We start from the raw sequence: 25,013 nt of genomic DNA, 5'->3' as shown, positions 1-25,013 counted from the left end.
GGGCTGCTTTATTTACTCAAACATGTCTACTCGCAGCATGTCATTTAGCTGCCATTTATTATAGGAGTTTGGGCTTTAGGGTGAGAGATTACAACTGTCAAGAGGCAAAGGGGTCAGCTGTTGCTAAATAATCTAAGTGGAACAGGAAGGAATCACCCACTACAGGACAGATCTTTTGTGGCAACAAAATATACAGGCTCATCCACAGAGCTTCAATGAGAAACACAAAATTATTTCATCCAAGCATTAATCAATCACTTCAAATTCTTACCAGGTTTGCAGTAATGTATCTATAAGGAGACATCAGAATGTCTACGAGGAGAAAATGCATACTGACAGTTTGTGCTCAGCTTTAATGGGCACAACATTTCTTCCGCAGATCAGCATTTATTCTCCTGGATTATAACACGGTTGTGGAACACTGCATGTCACCACCATCCTGCCTTTGGCATATGAAAATATTGTGCATTAAGTGCATGTACAAAAGCTTTTGGGATGTTGCCGTGGAGAGGGCAACTTCTCCTCTGAGCTTCTGCACAAAAGCATTAGTGTGGGGTCATTGCGCCCTGGTTCAGACCCATCACATCCTGACTATTTTGTCTGTACCTTAATCCTCGGTTTGAATCTGCAGATTTCAGGCGTGCTCACAGCAGCAGTTTTCTGCGGTGTACTTTACTTTCCTTCTGGAATAACTTTGGGAACTAAAAGTTTACAGGCTTACTAACAGCAAGGAATGCCCTTTTTAGGAAACTAATTGTGTTCTATCTTCTTTTATGGTGATGGCTGCCTAAGTGTTAATTTTAAAAGGGGCTTTGAAAAAGGGAACTGTTTTGAGGTGAGTGGGAGGAAGGCAACCGGATCCCATCACACTATTTGCCCTCTCTCTCTTCTCAATATATATGCTTGCATGTGAAGCAGGGGTCATGTTATTCTGGCAGCTTTTTAGACATAAATGGGAGGATGCAACAGTTCTCAGGGGACTGCCGGTTTTTATATGGAAAAAAATCCTGTTGCTGTAAGTGGAGCTTTCTGGGCCTTTGTAAGGCCTGTAAGCTACTATCTGAAGGAAACAGCAATGCTTCCTGAGGATATAGATAAAATGTAAAATCCTCACAGCCCATTAAAGAACCAAAACAAACCAAAACTTGTTTGATAGCAAGGGTATGCAAGGACAGTGCTGCACCAAAAGATGTACCCATAAGTGTGTGTGTTGTGGGGTCTCAGCACCCACAGAGCCTACAGGCGGGCTCATTCCTGTGAGGATGGGTATCCACCTCTGCCTCAAGCTCAATACATGGAGGGAGATAGTCATAGCAAGCAGGCTCTGTTAAGGGAGAAGATGATGCTGAAGGGATTGCAACATCCTCCCTGGCATTGCCTCTGTGTTTGCACACAACTGCGCCCCAAAGCACAGCTGTGACCCTTCTTCACCACTCAGATCAAGACAGTAGAGAGGGGTGTTCTGAATCAGCTCCATAAAACATCCTATCAGACACTTCTTTTTCTTGCCCCTGTCCCTATACAGTTAGAACAGCAGGTCTGGCATATAACTTTCAGATTACTAAAATGAAGTAAGATGAGTCTCACTGCTCCTGTAAAACCACACCACTGAATTTCACACAGTTATCCTCTGCCTGAGACAAAGTTGGGCTTACTGTCTAGAAAAAGCTCATATGTAAGCTTTTTACATATAAATTCTTCAGCTGACATTCTAGAAATATATTCTGTCCATTAGGAGATACTAAGAAAAGGAGAGTTTGTGTCTACTGTAGGTAGTTTCTGCTAATGTTACACATGCTCTGTCACAACCAAAAGCTTGGAGAACCACTCTCTGTTTCTCATTAAATTTGTTTAATCTCTTATAGTTATTTCCTGCTACATACAAAACTGGACTCAGAACACTCAGGAGACTAACTCCCACTGAAATAGCTGTAAATGGCCTAGAAACCCAGGGTCTAGGATCTGTGCAAGGGGTTTCATTTACATGTTTGGTTTTTAACAAGACACAGCTTTGGCCCTTACAAGTTTACTGAGATTTCACCTGCAGAATGATGAACAGAAATACCTGATTACATCCTGAATGTGACAGCTCCAACTCCCAGTACTGTAGCTCACAAAGGGAGTTAAGCTTTGTCTTCTGTTTGGTGAGTAAGATGAAGAAGGTTCACTTGTAATATTACTTGGACACAGTGGTGATCAAAATTATCATAAATAGTTCTAGCCAAGGATAATCTCTGCCTCTCTGGCTGTCTCTGTGTTAGGGACAGTAAAGTAGTTGGGCTAAGCTCTTAAGTGAATTTAACAGGGGCTAGCCAGTGTGCAAGGGGCCCACCTGCTCTCTGGTTTCTCCAGGGAAGCAAGTTAAATGAGGACAAATTTATCTCCTTTCACATTTCCAGAAAAAGAATTAACTTCAGTGGTGTGCAGAGCTCCACTTAAACCTCCTGTTGTAAGCTGAGCATTCTGTTCTTCTCCTGCTAGGCTAAGAGGCACTGTAGGGATAAGCCATTCTTCTCCTGCAGCTACAGAGAACACAGGAAGGCTACTGCACCCGTGGTAGAAAGACCAGGATTCTAAATTCCTTGAAGAAGGAAGGCAATAATCTACCAGTTGTATCACAATAGGATCTGCTGTTATTTCCCAGTAACAGCAAACTGAAAGTTTTCTCAGTGTGCTGTCCAGAGCTAAAGATATTCACCCAGACCCAGACTGCTGATATTCTTATCATCCTCTTAGCACAGTGCTTAAAGGTGTTATCTCTAAGAAAAACAAATCCTTCAGAGAAGCATTACAGCAGTGAAGAACTGGGAAGTTTCACATTCCAGACTGTAATATATATCATGGAATTTTTTTATTTTCGAAAACAAGACACAATAACTTCATCTTTTCAATAGCATAGAGAGGATTCCCTCTGAAGGACCATTTGGAAAACACTACTGTAAAAAGACAAGTCCATGACAACTACATTATACCAAAGTCATGTGGCCAGCTGCAAGTTAACAGCTCACAGTGCAATCCCTCTGTCTTAGATAGCATAAATACAATTCTGAGAGCAGGTGAAGTTGGAATTGGAAGAATTTGGAAGGAGAAGTTCATTCTTTCCATGGTCTGCACTGCCCTGTCTTTTTAGTGGTAGGTCACAGGTAGTCTCTACTTGAATACTGTATGTCGTATGGGGGATGAAAATAGATGACCTTTAAGGTCCTTTCCAACCTAGCCCATTGTATGATTATATGATATGAACCTAGTACATTTTCCTCTTCCCTAGTTTAACAGACAATAAATAAAAATTTATTTGTAAACTGGACACAGTGTACACCATCTACAGCGCAGCTCCTAGAGAAATCTTTCATCTGGAAAGATGTGAAGAATGCAAAGCACCCCAAAGAATCCTAAGAGATGAATGATTTGGGCCAGTCCAGGAAAGCAGAAAGAAAAACAGTAAAGATGCTTAAAAGTCATCTTAGAGTTTTCAGGGAAGATCCAGATGAGTTTGAGAGGGGCTGATAGTGGGTGAAGGGAAAGTAAGCATCATGCATGTGACCTGAGCAGGACCTAGTCAGATATTACCTTCAACTCACAAGGATTTGCACTTTGCTCATTCAATTTCATAGTTTAAATTCCTAAATATCTAATCAAATAAAAGATGTAGGGATCTGTGTGTATAGAAAGTTCTCTGTTTGCATTACCTGCAGGAAAGTTTCAGCCCATAGCCGGGACCTGATTTTCAGTGCTGCGCTCTTCCCTCTTTCCAGTTGTCCCACATTGCAGGAAATTAGGATACACTTCACATTTGTACAGTTCTGGGTATAAAACAAAGGGAAGTCATACTTTTGTTTTAAAGATGAATGAAATCACTTTCAAATGTTCTAAATTATCAAAACAAACTGACTTTTCCTGTAGGAGTTAAGCAGTCTGAAACCAGTGACGTAATTAATATAAATGAGATATGTCGTGAGCCACTGTGCGAATATAAACCAAGAGGGAAATTGTGTTTGTGCCATCAGTGAATACAATCATCTACTGTAGTAATGAAAATAAAAGTAATAGCTTTCACCAATCTAGTTTGCAGAACTCTTAAAATGTCCAGGTACTCATCAATCCTTTGAAGCACGCGTTCAGTCTCTATCGATCATTTTGTCATTTCAATGTGTATTTTTCTGTCCTCTCTGCCTGAAGCCTACATTTATGCTCTTAAATCTTTTCCCTCTTCCAACTCTTCCAGTTTTCCTACTGATATTTACATTATAGCAGCCAGAACGCTTGCTAAGATTCATTAGTTGCTTTATTTAAAACTCCTGGCCCATGAAACATTGCTGATGAGCAGTGATTCTGGCTTATAAACAGACATGAAGGCAAAAGTAAAGTCAAGTAACTCAAAACCATATACTCTGTTAAAGTCTGCCAGGGGAATGTCACAAAAATTGCGAAAAGCTGACTGGAAGCCACTGAAGGGAATGAGCAAAGTCCCGTGGGAAACCTCAGAAATGATGGGGTTGCTTGGGGTATAAAGGAAGGCACATCTCACAGAAAGACAACTAAAAGTGTGCTAAGGTTTGAAAAAAAAAAAAAAAAAAGGTATTGCTGTATGTATACAAATGAGTTTTACCTGAAACGTTTTGATTTCATTCCAGAGGAAGGCTATGGTTTTATCTGACTCATATTTTTATAACAAAGCAGAGATTCCTTTTCTTATGGATGCTTTATCAGCTCTCCTGACAGGAAACCCTGTGACCTCGATGGCAAAGGTTATTTCTCACAACTGTGTTCCTCTGGGGGAGGAAGAATGGCTGCACTACCAGAGCTCATACTTCAGAAACTGAGATGATGGCAGACGTAATAGAGTTGAAAACATCTCTAAGGAATCCTGTATCTTTACAGACAGCTTTCCCCACAAACTCTACCTTACTACAAGTTAAGTAGAAGCTAAATACTTATGCACTACTCTCTAAATCTGCCTGAAAATGAAACTGGAACTTGCAACTATTAACCTTTTGGTTTTTGTTTTTTTTTTTAATGAGGATTTCAGAGTATCTGTTTATTTGGCCTTTCATATTTAAACATCCTCCATCCAGATTTATTTATCTTGCAGGAAGGAGGAGAGCTGTATTCATTAATCATAGTGGCCAAAACAACATATTAACAAAATAAATTATTAGTATGCAAAAAGTCTACTTTTGGCCGACATTCCAGGGCCGGAACACATATTTTGATGTAGTAATGCATTTAGTCCATGGTGATTTTTCAGAACACTGTGACAGTAGAACTAATGGAAGAGTAACCTAATGGTTAATGAACTGTACAAACAGCATAAGAAGTTCTCAGAACATTTTTCATTTCTGTGAAAATGTTTTTATGACAATTAAAATTACTTACAACTTGTGAAGAAATATAGAATTTTGAACAAAAAATTGCCTTTGGCCAATCAGTCATTTTCAACAACAGCATTCACTTTCCATACATACCCTCCATGAGTCAAAATTTTAAAAAAAATATATTTTTTATCTTTAGTAGCCAGTGCTGAGGGCAGATGGAATTGGGACCAGTTTCTAACAGAATAAATGATACATTAGCTTACTTTTCTATGTCTATCCTGAAAAAGCCTTGTTATATATATTCATTGGTAGGCACTGCACCCAATCCGATTCTGATTTGTACTTATCAAAAGCACGTTGTATGGGAGGATTGCTCATCACATGTGCTAGTTTTACATTCCTGCGTACTCTCAGCCTGCATCAAGCAGCTGATAAATCTCTGCCTCGTATTTTCAGTTGAGTAATAAGGTGCAGACACAGTGCATACTTACAATGATGGTTAACCATTCACAGTTGCTGCAGTAATTTCTATGTCGGCAGCATATGAGCTTAATCACTGAGGAAGATAACTGATAATTAAGGTATTATTGAAGAATGGATTAAGTGTTCTGTGGTATCGACTGGTATGTCTGAAAGCCCAGGCATTTTTCCTTCAGCCTCAGTGGAATCAGATGCTTCCCAGGGCATTAGAGTGATGAAAGAATTACATAGGCATCAGCAGTGATTATTGTTTCAAATGGGTTCATCAGTTCTTTTTGCTCTTAATTACATTATGGTGTTCATTACTTTCATGTTCTTTTTCCTGTTATAAAAATTGCCAAATTAACGTTCAGAAGCAGTGTTAATTATTGCATTATTCCAGAACACCTACATCTATGAGGTTTTTTTCTTCCTACCAAATTCTAGTGATGTCAAGGAATCCAAATATGAACTTGCAGAAAATAGCTTAATAAGAGACTGCATGACATGAAAGAAACTTTGCCTGAGGTTCATAAAAGTAAAAGGAAAGCACTGACTGCATGAATCCCACCAGTGACCTCGAGGTCACCAACTCTGAACGTGGCCTTCAGGCCCAGGGAGCTGATGCCTACAATGCTGAAGTATCCTTGAGATTGGACACAGAATGCAGGAGTGAAAAAACACAAAATCCATCTGAAAATGCAGCCATGTACAAACACTCAGGTACCAGACTGACCAAACAGAACTATTTTCTTGGACTAGCTGGGAGATAGAGTTTTGCTCTTGCTCATAATTTCAAACACCTCAGCTGCTGGTTGGAATGTGGTGACCTGTCCCATCTGCCTTGCTTGTGGTACTGGAAAGGGAAGGAGTCTTATCTTTCCATGTATATAAAGTACTCAGTGGCAGGGCCAAATATGCTCCCAAGTATTTGTATGTCAGACCTGTTACTTCACATGAAAATTTTCATTTTAAACATGAGGTACTTTTTAGGAGCCTGTAAATGAACTGCAGTCAAACCAACAGCAACCGAGACTGCACTGCCTGTATAGTCCCAGTCTACAGATTTTAGTCAGCTCACCAGTATTTTTGCAGAGTTCCTCCTGTAAGGTTCTGCCACGGCTACCTCCCTTCTCCTGATGTAATGAGAAATTGTGGAATTATATAAAAAAGCAGCAAGTTCAGGAGTGTCCTGCGGAATAGCAAACTACAAAGAGAAAAAAAAGTGAATATTAATGATATATCCATACAGTGAATCTAACAGACTGGTTCCCTTCTCAGAGGTTTTCAATTTTGGATTGTTTTTTCAGTTTAACAACACCAATGTGAAAATGTACTGTATTCATTCAGAGTGTGATTAGCAGTAGCACAGCAACACATTGCTTGACTATAGGATCACAGTAGATGACATTTTTTCACTCTGTACTTATTAGACTCTTGGGGCTGGGTTCTGTTCTCTGTAATGGGATAAATTCAAAATCTGGTCATCAGCTCAGATCAGAATCTTCCTATTGCAAGACAATGATTTTACCAGCATTACCATAAAGTAACAGGAAAGAAAGTAAATCTGAATTCTAGCAGCACAGCTTTTCATCATTGTTGAAGATTTTTTTAATAACAACTTTGTATAATGTAACAGTTTGTTCATTTTTAATCTCATATTAAAATGCATCCTACTCTGCTTTATCTTCATGGATTTTTGATCTCTGAATGCAAGCTGGTTTTATTGCTGCCAGTTTGCCTTTAATCTATATACACAGAGCATCTAAAGCTTCATTCAAGAAGCCTCAGAATGACTGGAAATTCAATCTCTATGGAGGGAAAGGTAAATTCTAGTTTATGAGAATCTGATTGTGTCAAATCACAATAAAACATAGATGGAAGTTTGTAATAAGATCTCAAAGGAACTCACCTAAGCATAGAAACACTATTCAGTGGGTACCTCAGATTAGAAACAGCTACATCAGATCCATCTTTAGAATCATAGAGTGGTTTGGGTTGGAAGGGACCTTTAAGATCATTTAGTTCCAATCCCCTATAGGCAGGGACACCGCCCTCTAGACCAGATTGCTCACAGCCCCATCCAGCCTGGCCTTGAATGCTTCCAGGGAGGGGGCATCCACACCCTTGCTGGGCAACGTGTTCCAGTGTCTCACCACCCTCACGGTAAAGGTTTTCTCCCTAATAATTAATCTAAATCTACCCTCTTCCAGTTTAGAGCCATTTCCCCTCGTCCTGTCCCTACCTGCTCTTATAAAAAGTCCCTCCCCAGCTTTCCTGCAGGCCCCCTTCAGGTACTGGAAGGCAACTATACTCCAGGGAAGGCCCTGGTGCCTCTTCTCCAGGCTGAAGAGCACCAAAACTCTCAGTCATCTCTCTCAGCCATTCTTTAAAGTCCCTTCAACTTTAACCTCCAAACACAAAATATCTTAAATTCCTAAAGAACATGTTAGCCATGTTGTAAGCACAGAAGTGAAGCTACAGCTACAGTCCCACAAAACCTTCCAGAGAATAACACTGTGCTGCTCTGGGTTCGGAATGTTTGATTAAAAGGCAAAGAGGGAACAGTTTTGACATTGTCTGAGATCTTCGGTGAGAAGCATCCTTTGCAATAAGGGAACAGTTGAATAGCTATTAAATCTCTGCCTCTCCATGTGATAACGTGGGAATTCCCTTTCCAGGATTCTTTCACCAGGATATATAGACTTCTATAACGATGACAAAAAAGCCCACAGAATAATGACATGCCTTTGAAGAAGCCCTCAATATACAAAGATAACTTATACACATGTAGATCCATTTGAATACTTGATCGTTTTTACATTTACTTATTTTTTTTTTAATAGATCATAGAGAGTCAGCATCTTTGGTAGTGAATTATTTACAGCTAAGCTTGAAGACAGTCCAGAGGGTCTATGGAAAACATATATGTCTCCGGCAACAGTTTAAAAGCAGAATTCCTCTAGTAGCCTGAATATTCAGGTTAAAGATATCAGGTGAAAGATAGCAGGTTAAAGATATTATTTTAACTGTCTTGAACCAATAGCACAGAGCTGGACAACTCTGTCTCCACAGCCATTCTATACAGCACATATTTTGCACAACATGCCTTACTTGAAATGGATTCTCCTTCTCTTTAAGGCCTACTACAACGGCCTTCCTTGGTTTCCCCACTGGGAAAACTGTACTGAGAGCCTCATCACCTTGAGCAGATTTCCAGGTATCTCCAGTTCCTCAATTTCTCATTCAAAATCCAGCTTAGCCTTCCTTCTTTTCTAACCTCTGATGGAAGAGGACTTTTTGTGTTCCCAGCCCAGAAGTGGCACACACTGCTGAGAGCTCTGCAGCACAGAGGACACAGCCTTGGGATGATATCAGAGCCTGTCAGTAGCACCTTACCCATGTGGTGGCTTTACTCTGTGTGTTCTGTATTGTCCACTGCAGTTGGGAACCACTGCCTGTCCCTCTGGTATTTACAGGCACAGGCTGCCTAAAACTACTTCTTGGCTATTAGCACGGCAAAAAAAACCTCATAAATACTGGATCAGGCCAAAGGTCCAGCTCACCGAGCCCTTTCTCAACAGCCCTGCCTTCAAACAGATGTGGAAGGAAGAGCAGGAACAAGGCATGAATTTGCATACCCTCTTGTAATAACTTTCAGCTTCCAGCTCAGGGACTTCCTGATGCAGATGAACTTTCTTTTCATTTAATAATCTTCACTGGCCTTCTCTTTTGCAAATTTGTCCAGTTCTCTCCTAAGCTCATGTAAACTTTTAACCCCAACTGCTTCCTCTGGCAACAAGTTCCAGACATCCAATGCTGCTGCATGAACCACCACTTCCTTCTGCTTGCTTTGAATCTGACTGCAAGCTTCACTTGATGCTCTAGTTCCTGTGCTGTGAACACATGGCATTCCTGTGCAGGAGCAGGCTGAGGGCAGTCAGTCCCCCACCACGCTGTCCCCGCCACTTCCCATCTTGTAGATTGTATCTTTGCACAGACTGAAGCATCCTAGCATACTGAGCTCCTTTGTGCAGTGAATTTGTTCCATACATTCTATCAGTCCTCTTCCTCCTCTTCACACCATTTGCAAGGTTAATAATTTTACTATCACCACCCTGAGAGAAAGAGAAGCTACAGAAAAGCCCCTAAATAGGAGTCTTCCCACGTGTGTTTAGGTTTACAATCAAAATTTGTCTTTGGGAATGAAAGAATGAGATGGAAATGAAATGAAATGAATGAAAGAATGAGATGGAAAGCTTTCTACAAGACAGTAAATTCAACAATGGGAAGCAATATACCGCTTTAATTGAAAGTGAACAATCTAACTCATTTTTAAGGGGAAACACCCAAGCACCCTAAGAATGCAAGGTTCTGAAATCCAAGAGGAGCCAGGCATGTCATGTCCTTAGCCTTATTTGGAAATCAGAGCCAGACAGCCTGATGTTTATACAAAACCCCCGTATCCTCTTCCCATCTGAAGCAGTACATAAGCATGAAGCATTTGAAACCAATTGTGTATTCATGCTGTTCAGTGCTCTGAAAGCTAAAACACGGAGAGGATGTTTAATTCTTGCAGCAATGACTGAACTATCTTCTGCTATGACAAATGGACTGTGATTTCAACGAGAAATTTCACACAAGCCTCACAAGGATTTATTCTTGTTTAGGTAACAGATGTAACCATTATCAAATAGGAGAGGAAAAGCAAACTCAAGAAACATAAAAAAAAAAAATCAAAAAATACATTGCCCTGAAAATGTTATTCAGAACTTTGGCAATATTCCACCGACAGTCTCTGCCTTCCTGACAGTAATGTTCTCATCCTGGCTTCTAAAGTGAAACTCAAAGCAGCATCCAGTAGCCAGGGGGAAGGATGCTGAACTTCTCCTTTACATTACTTGCAACCTGATCTGAGCAGTGGCTTTGAGCTCCTAGGGCTGCAAATACAAATTGGGCAGCTTAGCTTCCTGTTCCTCACTGCTTCTAAAACATAAGTGGAAATGAGGTGCATAAGATCACAGAAAAAAAATATGATTTCCAAACTTGTTGTGTTTCGCATACAAAATGGAAACATCTTGAGTTTCCTCTCATTTCCATTTCCATCCTGTAGTAAAACTAAATGAAAAGGGAGAATCCTAACTCTTTTCTGCCTTCCTTGAAAGAAACAACAATAGAATTTAGCCATAATGTGTTTGTTATACACAAATTTTTCTTTATTTTTTGATTATATACTGTATTTCTATCTCTGTAAGCAAAAGACCGGTCATGTAGCTCCTGAAGTGGAGAGCAATCCCACTGGCTAGAAAGCTGTCCCCAGTTCTCTCCACTGCACTCAGCTCAGCCCCTCCTGGTAAGCTGAAGACTTAGTACAGTTTTAGCATTTGGAATGCAGCTCTCCCCACAAGATGTTTAACAGACTACTGGTTACACTTGAGAAGTGGTGCTTATTCCAGAAGTGTCTGGAATCAGTTATGCTTAATAAACTGGATACCTTGTTTTTGATGGGATAATAAGGAGAGCTGTGCTTTGCTAAATCTTCTGACTTTGAGCCAAACCCATTTCTTTTTGCGGGATCTGCCATCACAAACACAGACCTTAGAACAGGCTGTGAGACCCATTGCCTATCAGTACCGTGCTGAGGAGGCTGCGACCAGGCTGTTCCTTGGTCCTGCCACCTCCACACTCTGAGATCTGCAGCTCTGCTGCAAAACAAGAACCACATCCATGGAAGGAGAAACAATTTGGACAGCAGACAACGCGTAGGAGTACCAAGAAAAAACTCGTGGGGGATTTTTTTTCCCTTTTGTTGGTACAATTAAAATAATTACAGAACTGTTTCCAAGTAGGAAAAAAAGAAAAAGCTTGTCATGTTGCTACAGGGTGATAAAATTTATGAGTTAATGATGATTAAGGCATAAAAATAACTGTAGTCTGTAGGAATCCTTTTATCAGGCAGCAATACATGAAACCATTTGTTTCTGGAGTATACTCAATGCAGAATTCCAGATGCTAGTTTGTTTTATATGATATTCAAATAATGTTATTTGATATATCAAAATCACGATCACCTTAAGACAGGTAAAAAGATATATAGGCTTCTGAAGTGACTCTAATTGTATAGCATTTACCTGTGAAGGAGCCAGCAATGAGAGCCTGGCAGCAGAGAGGGCCAACAGCACCCTGTGCTGCACTCTCAAGCTGTGATACTGAATCAACCATATAACCTTCTGCTGATAAGGGTTCATTACACACCACATATCACATAAAGCGGTTGCCACACTAGACACATTCTGGACTATCTCTAGTTTGCTTTTTACCCATGAAAATGATCTCAGGGCCATTGTGAAAAAATTCCAAAAAAACTCCATCCCATTGTGAGATTGCAGGCAGAGAAAAAGCAAGCAAACGTAGACAGGGATGTAAATAACAGTGGGTGACTTACATTGATTTGCATGATATTAATAGGAGAACTTGTTTGACAGTGCAACGGTCCATGCGTCTGAATATGGAGAATGTAAAGAAGAAACTCTTCTCCACTGGACACAGGCCAACCGACATGGAGAACTGTATTGTTGATGGCACTTGGTCCTATATTGTGAAGCTGGGAAACAAACATTATCAGTGCTGCCAAAGGCAGAAAATAATAACAAAAAATACATCAGTCATCACTTTGATATTTCCAAATTCTTAACGCCTATAATCCTGAAGTACTTTTGGAAAGAGGGATAGATTATTATTATCATTTTATTGATGGAAGATCTGTGGCAGGCAGTGAAAAAGAACCTTCTCATGTTAGTTAGAAAGCAAATCTGGGAGAACAGCTTTTTTTGTCTAAGATTGTTTTGAAAAAAGTCATCACCTTTCCCGTTTTTTCCTGTGTATGAAAGACCTGAAATGACCTAAAAAAACCCACACCCAACAAGACCCAAACCAAAACACATTAGCACTGTAAAAATGTATACAACAACCAGAAGAAAAAAATACTGAAAACAACAGACAAAACTTCATGACACAAAGGAATCACATTTCAAGGTGAAGGATTAGAAGGTTCAGCAGAGCCTAAAGTAATTTTTGTGATTAAGGACTCTATTTTCAGCATTTCTCAGTTCAAATTTCCCAAGAAGAGAACAAAGGAACTAGCTTTCCTGAAGTAACATCACAAGATAGCATTATTTTCTGAGGAACAAAAGAACAAAACATAGAAATTAAAACATGAGATGTTAAAAGTTTTCTATTAGCAGTATACAATTAGAAAATGTCTGATGACAGCATGAGGTTTGAGTAGGTGCTTGCTGGATTTAAGAGCTACAGAAGCAGAATACCATGAAACTTCACTCAAAGTTTCTGGAGACTTGAAATAGTCCCCCTCCCTTCCTTTTATTTTTCTTTTTTAATGTGCAGAATTTTTGTTACTGCTGAGCTTTATTCTGAACCAAACAAAATCCACTTTCAGTCTTACGCCTTCTTCAGTAAGGAGCTTTTGTGCTCGTGTTTGGTATTCATTATGCCTTGCTGATATCAGTAAACCACGAAAGAGGCTTCCTGAATCACTGTAAATATTGAATGACTATTAAAATATGTTTGAAATCACATATTTTGCTTCACAAACATGTGGGTGAGATAGGAAGATTTGTTAGATATTTCGGTTTAGAGAAATATGTTAAGATGAGGATAAAACAAGTAAGATTTTGTATTCTGTAGTCTGATTCACTACAGTTCATTATATCACGCAAATTTTAATCTTACACTGTTGGTTAAGCTCTTGAGCACTGATTTGTGGATTGTAACCATGTGTGAGGCATTCTGATTTACACCCTTGAATAAAGGTCATCTATCAGATTCCAAAGATTCTTCGTATTCCATACAGTTCCTTCAGGACACTTGTTTCTAACCTGAACTCTTCTCCTCATAGCTTTTAATGAAAAAACAGCCAAGTCAGTGAAAATATTTGACATTGGCTGTAGTGAGCTTTTATGCACTATCTTTAATTTTTGCCAAGCATCCTGGATGTTTATAGATCTCTTAAATGTCAAAGGCAAATTTCAAACATAAACTAGTGTCTCCTTCGCTAATGCGAAAAGGGTTTTGAGTTCCCAGATTAAATTTGGATCATGTTCTGAAGTGGGAATATTTACATGTATGGCTTTATCTAGATGCCGATAAATACAACAATTCAAATTCATCAGGATTTCATTGGGAGCAGTGTAAGGTCCTATGGAATCATATGTCATTATTACCTCATAGATGTGTTCAACTAATGGACCAATTTCTTCTTCTTTGGTAGGTTCATCTTTGGGTTCCCAGTTGTGAAGAGGCAGAATAATTTGTGGTGGGTGAGAGACTCTGCAATACATAAAAAGAGTGAAAACAGCAGTCAGCTGCATTACTTAAAAAAAACCCCACAAACATAAGCCTACTACAGAAGGTCGCATTCATTGCCAGTAGGAGAGGCTTGCCTATTGCTATGGAAGCAATGTGATGCTTCAGAACCGCCCCATCCTTATAACTACCGAGGGTGACCATTTAGTTCCATACTTCCTTGGAGACGTAATTCCTTCCAGACAATTGAGTGACTTTCTCTATTGGCAAAGAGGAGTGCAGTCTGCCTGGCATTCGCATCATTCTCACTGATGAGGCATACAAATACTTTACTTACAAAACTATAGTAATGATATGTAAATAATGTATTTTCACACTTAAAGCCCATATATACTCAATGCTATGCATCCTCCTTCCCTGCAAAAATAATAATATATATAAATAATAATTATATAATATAATTATAGATATATAATTCATCTGATTATGAATTTGCCTTATACTATTCTTTTAAAGAAACTGAAAAGGTAGTAATATACCCCATTTTATAGGAGGAAAACTGAAGTACAGTAGGGCAAACAATTTCCATAAAGTTGCAGTGGAAATTACTTTATCAAGAAACTGAATTTAGGGCTACAGCATGGAACCTTACTCCAGGCTTTCCTATTTGTTTTGCAAACAAAGTGACAGATAGGGCATTGCCTGAAACATCATTAAAATATTCACAAAGAAATTCGAACAGAAATGAAAAAAGTCAAAAAACAGCAGCTTAGAATTTGACATCTTTGTTTAGTTCTCCTATTTTATTTTTCTCTTCTGTGTCTGATCTCAATAAAGGACTAAACAGTCTTCTGTTAACATTTCCATTTGAATCAGAAGCATTATTTCCTATAACAAATGGAAGCTCCCTAGAGGGCCCTCATTCAGATGCCAACTTTAACCTCACTCTGTTGTTGAGAGCTTGGGAAATCAGATCCCAAGATTTTCTTTCAGCAGAGCAGGTGAGTTCTGGCCCAGGCATCTGCCATCTGCTGGTAATAGAAGCACCCCTGGTGCTAATGCAATAGGCATTACCCTTGTTAATTAATTTTTTTTTTTTTTACAATAGTCAGCTCTCACTTTGCTAACAAAGTGAGGGTTTGGGGGTTTGCTAACAAAAAAAAATTGTTAAATTAAAATTGCTAACTTTTTTTTTTTCACAGTATAACATTTGAATAAAATGATGGACTTCTATTCACTGATGTTAATTCCCTTTTGCTTGAATCAAAACAGAAGAAACATCACTGTAGATACAGTTTGCTCCTTAAAGAAGAGAACAGAGGAATGGATTCTTTTGTTACAAATGCTGACATTTCTATAATAGTTTAGGAGGAAAAAGTGCTCCCACTTTCAGCTCTTATGTCATATACAATGAAATAGATGTCTGATAAAGTTTTCCACAGAATATAGCTTCTCAAACCATGTGGGATCAGAGAGAAGGACAACTTAATGCCATCCAGCCAAAGTACAAAGCTTCATGAGATGTTAGGCATCCTGGCGTATCCTACTAGATCTAAATATTTCCCCAGACTTCAGAATGTGCAATTAGCTCCTATCAACAAAAATGTCAGAAGAGAAATTTATAAGCAAAACCAAACAATAAAGAAAATGAAACATATAGTAGGGAAATACTGGTAGTAGGTAGACAGCTGGACTGGATGATCTTGGAGGTCTTTTCCAACATTGGTGATTCTTGTATTCTCTATTCATAATATGTCATTTCAGATGAGGTACTAAGCCCCACTTGTTCACAGATGAGGTACTCAGGCACTGCAATGGGCTGCCCAGAGAGGTGGTGGAGTCACCAACCCTGGAGGTGTTCAAGGAACGTTTGGACGTTGTGTTGAGGGACATGGTTTAATGAGAACTACTGGCGATGGGTGGATGGTTGGACTGGGTGATCCTGTGGGTCTTTTCCAACCTTAGTGATTCTATGATTAGCCTAATCTTTCACAAATGGCCTTGTTTCCAATAAGAACTTTAATTACAGATTGTCTTTGGAGAACAGGACCTTTCTTGTGTAGTTAGAAAAGCCACGACCTTTAACTACCATGAAACTTTGCAAAACACAGTGTGTACACAGATAAAAAGAAGTGGGCAAAAGGTTTTAAAAATGCTTTCTATTACATTCCCAGCATAGTGCTTTTCTATGCAAAAAGTGCATCTGTAGACATGCTATTAAGATAATCACAAAGTATATAAGAATGTGTACTTTTGTTTTAACAGATTTTATGAACACTGAAGTAGAAAAATGGAGTCAAATTAAACAGAAACTCGCTCTTTTGACTATTAGAACATTTTTAACACTTGAATGATTTACTAGATGATGATTTCTCCTAGTCTTTTAGGTGCCAATGATCAGCTAAACATGCCCACTGAAAAATAAGATAAAAGTTCTTCAAAAAATGGTTATGTGCAATATACAATAAAAACTCTGCCTGGTGCAAGTCTTTGCAGTCCAAATTCCTTCCTTCCTGCATCCCTCATTCCTCTACAACTCTTTCAGCAGTGGAATATCATGGTTACAGCTATAAAACACTTAAGATTTTTATAGAAAAAAAAAAAAAGTGAGCAGCATAATCAAATCTTAGCTATCTGAGCAACTACTCATTGAATGAACCAAGGAGTTATCACAAATTGCCTTTGAAGAGGATATTGGAGATTTCTTCCTTTCTCGTAGAGATAGTATTTCCATACGTCTACTGTGTAAGTATATATGCATACATGCTGATGCAGTTTGGTAATTGCAGTCTTCCTCAATACAATGTATAATGATTGCAGTTTCCCTTCATCCAACCCTGTGCAGAGCAGTAGGGGAACCAGTGTAAGACATTTTCCAGTCCAAGTGTGGACTCAGACTCTCTGTTATTTTTATCTAGGAAATAAGGAGCAAACAGTTCCTGTGGAGCTGTGTGCTTCACCATTTCTGAGTAATAAGCAAAATCTGACAACAAAGCATTTGGGAATTTTCCCTTGTACACACATCTTACAGCTAAAATGAAAACCAAAAACTTCTGAGGAAAGAAACTGGAAATCATTCAATTAAGTAATTCCTCTGTACTTAACAACCTGTTCCTTAGCTGTGCAAGCAGGAACTCAAGCTTCTTTTTCCACTCAGAGGCACGCTGCTTTTAACAGATGAGGTTTTTTTTTTTTTGCCATTTTTGGTGTCTACCTATCTATTTAATACAGAGCTTCTCATTACAAAGAACACACCATGGCACAGAAAGAATGCGGTGGATACAAAAAGTCTGCAAAGAATACAAAATATTTTTAAGATATTTCTATGAATGTGATGAGCAGTATCACTGAAAAAATCAGAATCTGCAGTGCAGAAAGCAGCCCTTACAGAAAAGGCTCATTAGGTATCCATAACATTTTCATTATAGCACTAAAACTCTGGCCATTTCTTAACCTGGTTGCCTACCCATGGCAGCACCCAGCAGTTGCTCTCTCCCAACATTTTCTCTCACATCAGCAGCCCACCAACTAACCCCTGTGGTTCTTACTTCCTCAGCCTCTAGTTGTCTGGTACTCATTGCCACTCAGTTTGTATTCTTCACTTATTAATATGACATTCAGCTTCCCATGCAACTCACTTCTCTATCATCACCACAAACTCTAGAAAATGTGATCACTGTCATTTCTGTTCTTGACAAAAAATAGTTCTGTCTCTGAATTGAAATGGTGGAATACTTACCCTCTGACCTGCACTTGAGCCGCAGCGGTGATGTTGATATGAAGGTTAACTAAATTGCTGGTGGAATTAATCTTGTTAGAACTGGAAAAGATTTGTACAAAGGTTAAAAAATATTTTTTTTGGAGCAGAACTTTAGACTGTTACAGAGACAGAACTGAATGCCCACGAAGGCCGCAGTTAGGAAGTGGTGCCACTGGACTTTATACAACATGGAGCTTGTTATTGCCATTCCTCAGACTTTTTTGGGAGATCGGTATTTCAGTTTGATATCATTTGAGCTCATTGCAAATTTTATAACATAATCAACTCAAACTTCCTTTAAAGAATCCCATGCACGGAGAAAATGATACAAATTTATTTGATTCAGAATATCATTTAAGTTTCCCTGTTCAACTTGACTATCTGTATGAATAGGAATATTTGAACAGAATACAAGGCTGTTTCATGCATTGGAGGAGGCAATGTTAATGAACAAGATGGGCTTTGTTATAATTAAATTTGCTTCTATGACTCTCCAAACTTGTGACTTCTGCATAACAGAGTCTTTAAAGAAAGAAAAAACAACAAAATAAATGGTTTCTTTTCTTATTCTCTCCTCTCTTCAGTCCAGAGTGCTTACACTATAATTCCCACAGATGATTTAAAGCATGGTGCTCTCTCTCCTTTCATTGTCTTTTCTTACTACCAATCTTTATTAGCAAAGGTAGTTGCACTTCACACGCCCATTTATGCAATATTGGCCATTCGTGTAAAGAACAGTTTGCAGGGTCAAATTCATGAAGACAGTAAAAAAAAACTACTTAGAGATTTAGAGTATATTTAATTATAGGATCAATTACACTAAGTTTGGAGGTTTTACTCAAGCAAGCATGGAAGCACTTCCTTGTTTCGTGGAGACTAAGTGTCTATTGCTGTCACAGTTTACTGTTATCACATCTGGGTAGCATCAGTCAAATGGAAACACTCAGAGGAGGCCAGCATTCCCAGCGACTGACTCCTGAGGAGGAAAGGGCAACGGCGCTTTGATCCAGGCGTTCTGGTTACAGATTGCTAAAATTAAGAGCAGTTCTAATTTGTTTATAAACCAATGCAGATTCCCCTCAAACATTAGTCGAACTTTTGAAGTAATTCTCTTACAGTCAATTTTTGAGCTACAGTCAACATTTAAAAATTTCTTTTAAGTAAAAAAATGACTGTACCATTAATTTGCTAATATAATTTTTCTCCAGTTTCTATTACAGTACTATTTTCCATGGAATTAAAATATTTTGCTCATCACTTTCTCTACTGAAGTGACCTGCCCTCAGCTTCCACCAGCTGGAAAGATCTAGCTATCCCAAAGCTCTGAGCCTACTGGGTTCCATTAAAAGGGGAGTGATGAGAGCCTCTGATACACGTTTCACACCTATAACTGCATTACTTGCATTAATGACCTGATGATGAACAGTGCTGTGGAGCGGGGACCCACAAGATAGACATTACATATATTTTCTCTCTCTCTGGAGGTGCCCATACCTGGGTTAGCATGGCCTCAGCTCAGCAGCCATGCTCCCCACAGAGGGCTGAGACCTGCCCAGGGACCCCTTCATCTTCTGTGGCATTGCTGTGCACTTCCCAAGTTTCTGCATGTCCTTTCCCTGAAGGGTTACATTCTGAAAACATGACTTAAACATTTTAAATGTCTCCGTTATTTAACACAGGGAGCATGATCAAGGCCCTCATTAAAGGCCAGACATTAGCAATTAAGTCTCTGAGTGTGGGGCAGCGAGGGCCCCACCAGGAGCTCGGGTGTATATTTGATGAAGACAGGGGTAGCAGAAGCCCTGTGCCCTACTGAAAAACTCCCAGGTTTTGTGTTTGCTGTGATCCTAACCAGCCTGACCTGTGCTTTTTGTCCCCTATCAGAAAAGGATTGCTCAGCAAAAACCATAAAGTTTTCCAGCAGTAATATTTCATCCTCAAAAATGGGGAGGAAACTAATGGTAAATGACAGATTCACATAAACTGAACTAAAATAGTTTTTTCTCTTCAAGACAGTAACTTCAACTAGATAGGCTATAACATATGAAGCATTTGACTATAAAGAAACATATTCACATATGCTGAGGAAGCAAAAATCAGGTAATTTCATTTAAAAAAGATAATGAGTAAATCTAAAAATATAGATATAAAACAACTGAAAACATTTTTAGAACTGGAAATATTTTAAAATTCATCTTTAAAAAAAAAGAAAAAGTGCTGAGCAGATTTTTTTTTTTTCCACAGGATGATGTATTTTTAAATACAGAACTTTGTTAGAAAGTAATCATTATTCATCAACCCTCCAGTGGAAAACCAAGTGCAAACTTTATGAATCTGTTGAAGATCCTTCGAGCGCTGACCAAAATCAGTTAACCTAAAATTTAGCAACATAAAATGCTCACAACAGCTCTAAGACTACTGTAACTAACAAATTCAAAGCCGACAAGAATCCAGCTCTACAAATCCTCCTGAAGAAAGCTACCAAAGGAAGGCCCATGAAATACCTACTGATGCTGAAGAGTTAAACTTCTTATATGTTGAACTTCAGACATCAACAGGAATCCAGAATTTACATAACCATACTCTTGATAAAACTTCTAACCTTTTTATTTGCAGCTCAAAATTGATGCTGAAGTCTGAATTCTCAAAATGCTGAACAGAAAACCGGATACCTGTAGAGAACTGTGAAAGAAACAAGATCAAGGGTTAGTTGATCTTTTTGCTTTGAGAAAACATTATTGTTTAATGTTGAGTTTCACACACTTATGTAGGGTACTGTTATTTTCTTTTCAATTACTATGAAATAATGTAATTTTGTTATTTGCAGGAAAAAAATACCATCCTGCCTGTGAACATCTCCAGATGGAAAACTTGTACAGAGGAAAGATCAAGTGGAAGACAGCAGCAGGCTCCTGAGAGCACAGCGGTGGGCCCTTCTCCACACAGAGTCTTTGCTGTACATTGCCAAGACAGAAGGACTAACAGCTGTCTGGTACCTCTGCTTTGCCTCCATTCATGCATGCCTTTGTCCTGCTCTCCAGGTCTTCCCTCTGTTGTCTCTGTAACTGTGGCAGGAGCTGCATGCTTTAGGTGCTGCAGGACTGATGGATCACCTTTTTTCTTTTAGAGGTTGAAGTAGCAGAATCACGATGTTTTGATTTGGTTTGGGTTTTTACACTGCAGCTTCTAGCAGCCGTAGTTCCACTAAGAAGAATAACACTTCAAAGTTATCCTTGCAGTTGAACTTACCACAAATTGCAGCTTGTGGCCACAGAAGGCAGAGTGTAAAACACACAACTCCCCAAACTGAAGGGTGTAAGGGCTTCCATCCGTGCTCCCCTGTGTTTACATAGACCTCTAGTCTACAGATCCACTTCTTCCTCCTGCTGATAATTTCCATTCGCTTTGCAAAACAGTCATGGAGCAACAAGCTAATTCAAGGGCAAATGGAATTACAGGACTACATGTAGAAGGAATATATATCAGCATATGGTGGGGTCTCTGCAGTCCTCTTGTCAGTCACGGCTACAGCCCCGGTATGCAAGTGGCAGAGGAGGAGGGGGAGATGCCATCTGTCCTCCACATTAAATTAAGACAATTGTACTGCAATGTTTAAATTAATCCTTCTAATTGCCTCATTTCAACTGCATATGTTTTGAATCTGTTCATTTTTGAAATGTGAATTTTGCATTGAGGCTGACAGCAAAGTACACAGTCTGTAATCTTGTACAACTTCCCCTCCCTCTTGCCTCCCTTACTGCCTGATGGTGAAATTTCCTGCCAGATAACTTGCACAAATGCTTTCCTTTCAAAAAAAGATGGTTACATATAACCCTATTCTCCATGGGGAGAAGTAGCCTTTCTGAGAAAGTCATAAAAAGGCACCAGGAGTGAGAACTTCTGTTCTTGATCTCTGCCAATATCTGACTGGATTACAGAGGAAAAAAGAACTTGACCTGCTTCCTTGGCATATGCGGGGCAGCACTGTAAGCAACAGGACACAGCACAAGGTACAGACTTCTGTTTTGGACCAACATTCAACATCACTGAAGAGGAGGAGGGATTTTCCTCTGTGGGTGTCATTTCATATTTTTAAGAAATTTCTTTTATTTTTTTGCAAGCATTATTTTGTGTAAAATCTTCTATCATTTTTCCCTCTTTTCTCACTTGCAGCAGTGGATCACTGAAAATTAATCCATCTGCTAAACGAGACTTCCTTCAATTGTCCTATATGGGAAGCAATATTGTTATCATTGGAAAAAATGGCAAATTCAAATCTTTGAATTCTTATAATTTTAACATCATGGTTAGAGCTAATCTCTCTTTTGGGAAGCAAAATCTACAACACGAAAATAGAGTGCACATTAAATTTAGCAGGAGATGAGCAGCTGACTTGGAAAACAGACATAAGATATTTTTATGACAATTTTTATTGAGATTATTTCAACAACCATTTGATGTTCCATTCAACTTTAAGAATACATTATGATCTTTTTAATCCCTGAGATAAAAAGTGTCAAATATTGACTTCAGCTTTTGTCTTACCATTTTTACTGATCAGTCTGCATAAATCTGTTTCTATTTCTGGCAGAAAAAATATTTGATGAACCAAAGATTCAATCTTCCTGACCTAACAGAGCAGGCATGAACTGCAGTTTTGATGATCTATTACACCTCTAGCATACTAGGTTTAATCCCTTATTTAATACTGAAACACAGTCCTACTGTATGAGTCTAATGAGCTGCAGATGTTGCCTTTGCACGGTAGTACGACTCTGTCAATGTCAAGTAGTCCTTGACACTGCAATGAATAAGATGCTCACATGCCCTGGCTCAAACCTCACTGAGGCCAAAGGAGCTGAATTTGCTTGAGCACATACCCTAGTGGTCACGGGGGCTCCTTATTTTAGTAGAACATTAGTTTTATCAGAATAGTTTAAACTTATGTACATTTTTCATGTGAAGTTGGTTTCATTAATACCATAAAACCAATTTGCCATATTAAAACCATCATGAAATACATGACATTTCTGTTACGACTGATAATCTTCAGCTTGTTATGCTTAGCAGCACCCAGGAGCGTGCTGAGAGACAGACAGCTAGCTTTTCTTCAAGTATCTTACAGTGCACATTAAGGATAAAGTCTCTGTGCTCTGGAAGAATCAGGTTGGTACATACCAAGAAATAAGCAAGATCTTCCAAGCATCCGGGTCTTCTAACCTTATTTTCATTCATTTCTATTCAGTTCCAAATTCTTCTACCAAACTTTTTAATAAAGCCTACAATTCACTTGCTGAGGTTGTTCTAGAGATACTAGTAAGCTTTTCAGCCTGATTCATTTCACTACCATAAATTAAATGGTTTGAGCATCTTTCCTCTCTACCTCTGAGATGATATCACAGACATTTTGTTTGCACTCTGGGTCACACGATGATGTGATTTTCTTTCTTGTTTCTTTTTATTACCTTTCTTAGACATGCAGATAATACTGCAAGGATAATTCCTTTTTGTGGGCAGTAAACGATTTTAACATCATGGAATTTCAAATAGTCAGAGATATAGCAAATCTGATGACAATGTTGAAGAAACGTTCTACAGCCCACCGCAGTAATATCCTATGGGGTTCATCACAAAATTCTGACATAATACCCATAATAAGAAATTAATCTTAATGTGTTGAAGAATCCCAGGGTTCCAGGATGCTGAAAAGTCAATACAGTGAGTCAATAGTTAAGAGTTTTAGGAATGTTTGATTTTGACCTAACCCTCCCTTCCCACTCTCTCACAACTTCCAGAGTCCCCTTTTGACTGAGTATTTTCAGAATAACTGATCTGCTGCCAAAGTAGAATTGTTTTGTGAAATTGGAAGTGGATCAGAGCAGCCTTTCATGATTTATGCAATTTGTATGAAGGGTTAGTATTTTGCCATTGGAAGTACGTTTGCCATCATAAATATGTTTGGCTGAAAAAGCTCAAGTCCTTTCACCTTTACTAAGCTTCCAGGAGAGCTGGTTTCAAAGACAAAGTCGGGCTTTAAGCTTTCACCAACTACACTCAAACACTTCTGCCATCTGGCTTCGTGATGCTCTATCTTCACATGCCAGTTTTTGTTTTTTCTCAATTTGGTGAAGGTCCTTTGTTATAAAACAGAATGTTCTTAAACATCTGAAAAAAAAAATGTTGTGAATCCTGCTGTTTTATTCTGCTACTTCTAAGCCTCTCTTTATGAAGTACTTTGTTTAGGAATAGTAATAGTGCATTTATGGCCTTCCTAGCACTGATTTTGAAGTAAAACAGAATTAGTTACAGTGTAAGAATTGATAAGGGGACAGATGAGAGCAGAACTGCTTCAGTGGCCACCACACAGTATTCCTGAAGTCTTCATACTGCCTGCAGTTTGGGTCGGGGATGATGTAGTAACAGGGCTTTGGATTCACAGGGAGGCGCAGAGAAGCTGCAGTTTAACATCTCCCCACTCAGACCATTGCTTTTGTCTAAGACAGAATACAAACCAAAAAAAGATTAGCTCCTACACTGATAAACAGTGGTAGTGCCTCTTGTGTTCTGACTCCCTTTCCTCTTCAAAACCCATGGGTTTTTAATTACTCTCTCAACAATCATCCACAAGATTCTTGACCACTTTTGTCTGTATCCTGCTCTGAACTGTTTGTCATGAAGCAGGAAGAGGTGATGACAATCGTGGAACAGATAGCACTTTTTTTTATCTCGACACATATGTTTAATCCTCTTCTGCTCTCCATCTTCAGTCATTACATAATTCTGATTTTGTCTAAAAACAATGCTACCAAGGTACCATCTAAAAACGTGCAGTATGATTTATGAGATGTCTTAGGAAAATGTTTAGAATGACATTTGTAACTTGAAGGAAAACTTGACTCCAACCTCCTCTTCACAGATGCGAAACGTGATATAAACTGATAAGAGAACGCTCATACACTCAAGATTAGAATCAGCCTAAAGAAGCTGCCACTTACTATACACATATAGTCTGCATATACTATATGCAGAAAGAATAGCAAAAGGCAGAAATAACCATTACATATATTATAGATTGCGATTCCCTTCACTTCCTAACGGTGTAACTTATGTGACTTAAACTGAGTGACACTTATTTTCTTCAGAGTATGTGAAATGGC

The 25,013-nt window shown here is 38.8% G+C and overlaps 1 protein-coding gene and 1 long non-coding RNA gene across 3 annotated transcripts in view; one reads left to right on the top strand and one right to left on the bottom strand.

Annotated features, from left to right (window-relative positions):
• Positions 1-25,013, bottom strand: part of ITGA8 (integrin subunit alpha 8) — a 100,869-nt gene that overhangs the window by 18,407 nt on the left and 57,449 nt on the right. For both annotated transcript variants that reach the window (NM_205288.3, XM_015281310.4), the window contains 6 exons: positions 20,459-20,538; positions 17,836-17,916; positions 14,015-14,120; positions 12,220-12,378; positions 6,856-6,981; positions 3,690-3,803 (listed from right to left, as the gene is read on the bottom strand). In NM_205288.3, coding sequence (NP_990619.2) covers positions 3,690-3,803; positions 6,856-6,981; positions 12,220-12,378; positions 14,015-14,120; positions 17,836-17,916; positions 20,459-20,538 — 666 coding nt within the window. The remainder of the gene's footprint in view (positions 1-3,689; positions 3,804-6,855; positions 6,982-12,219; positions 12,379-14,014; positions 14,121-17,835; positions 17,917-20,458; positions 20,539-25,013) is intronic.
• LOC121109784 lies at positions 20,279-24,736 on the top strand. The gene is made up of 2 exons (XR_005857517.1): positions 20,279-20,561; positions 20,684-24,736. It is a non-coding gene; the product is annotated as an uncharacterized LOC121109784 (long non-coding RNA).

The sequence above is a fragment of the Gallus gallus genome, chromosome 2 (assembly GCF_016699485.2).
Source record: "Gallus gallus isolate bGalGal1 chromosome 2, bGalGal1.mat.broiler.GRCg7b, whole genome shotgun sequence".
NCBI lineage: Eukaryota > Metazoa > Chordata > Aves > Galliformes > Phasianidae > Gallus > Gallus gallus.
The sequence above is the reverse complement of the archived record's forward strand: the minus strand, read 5'-3'. Positions and strand labels throughout refer to the sequence as shown.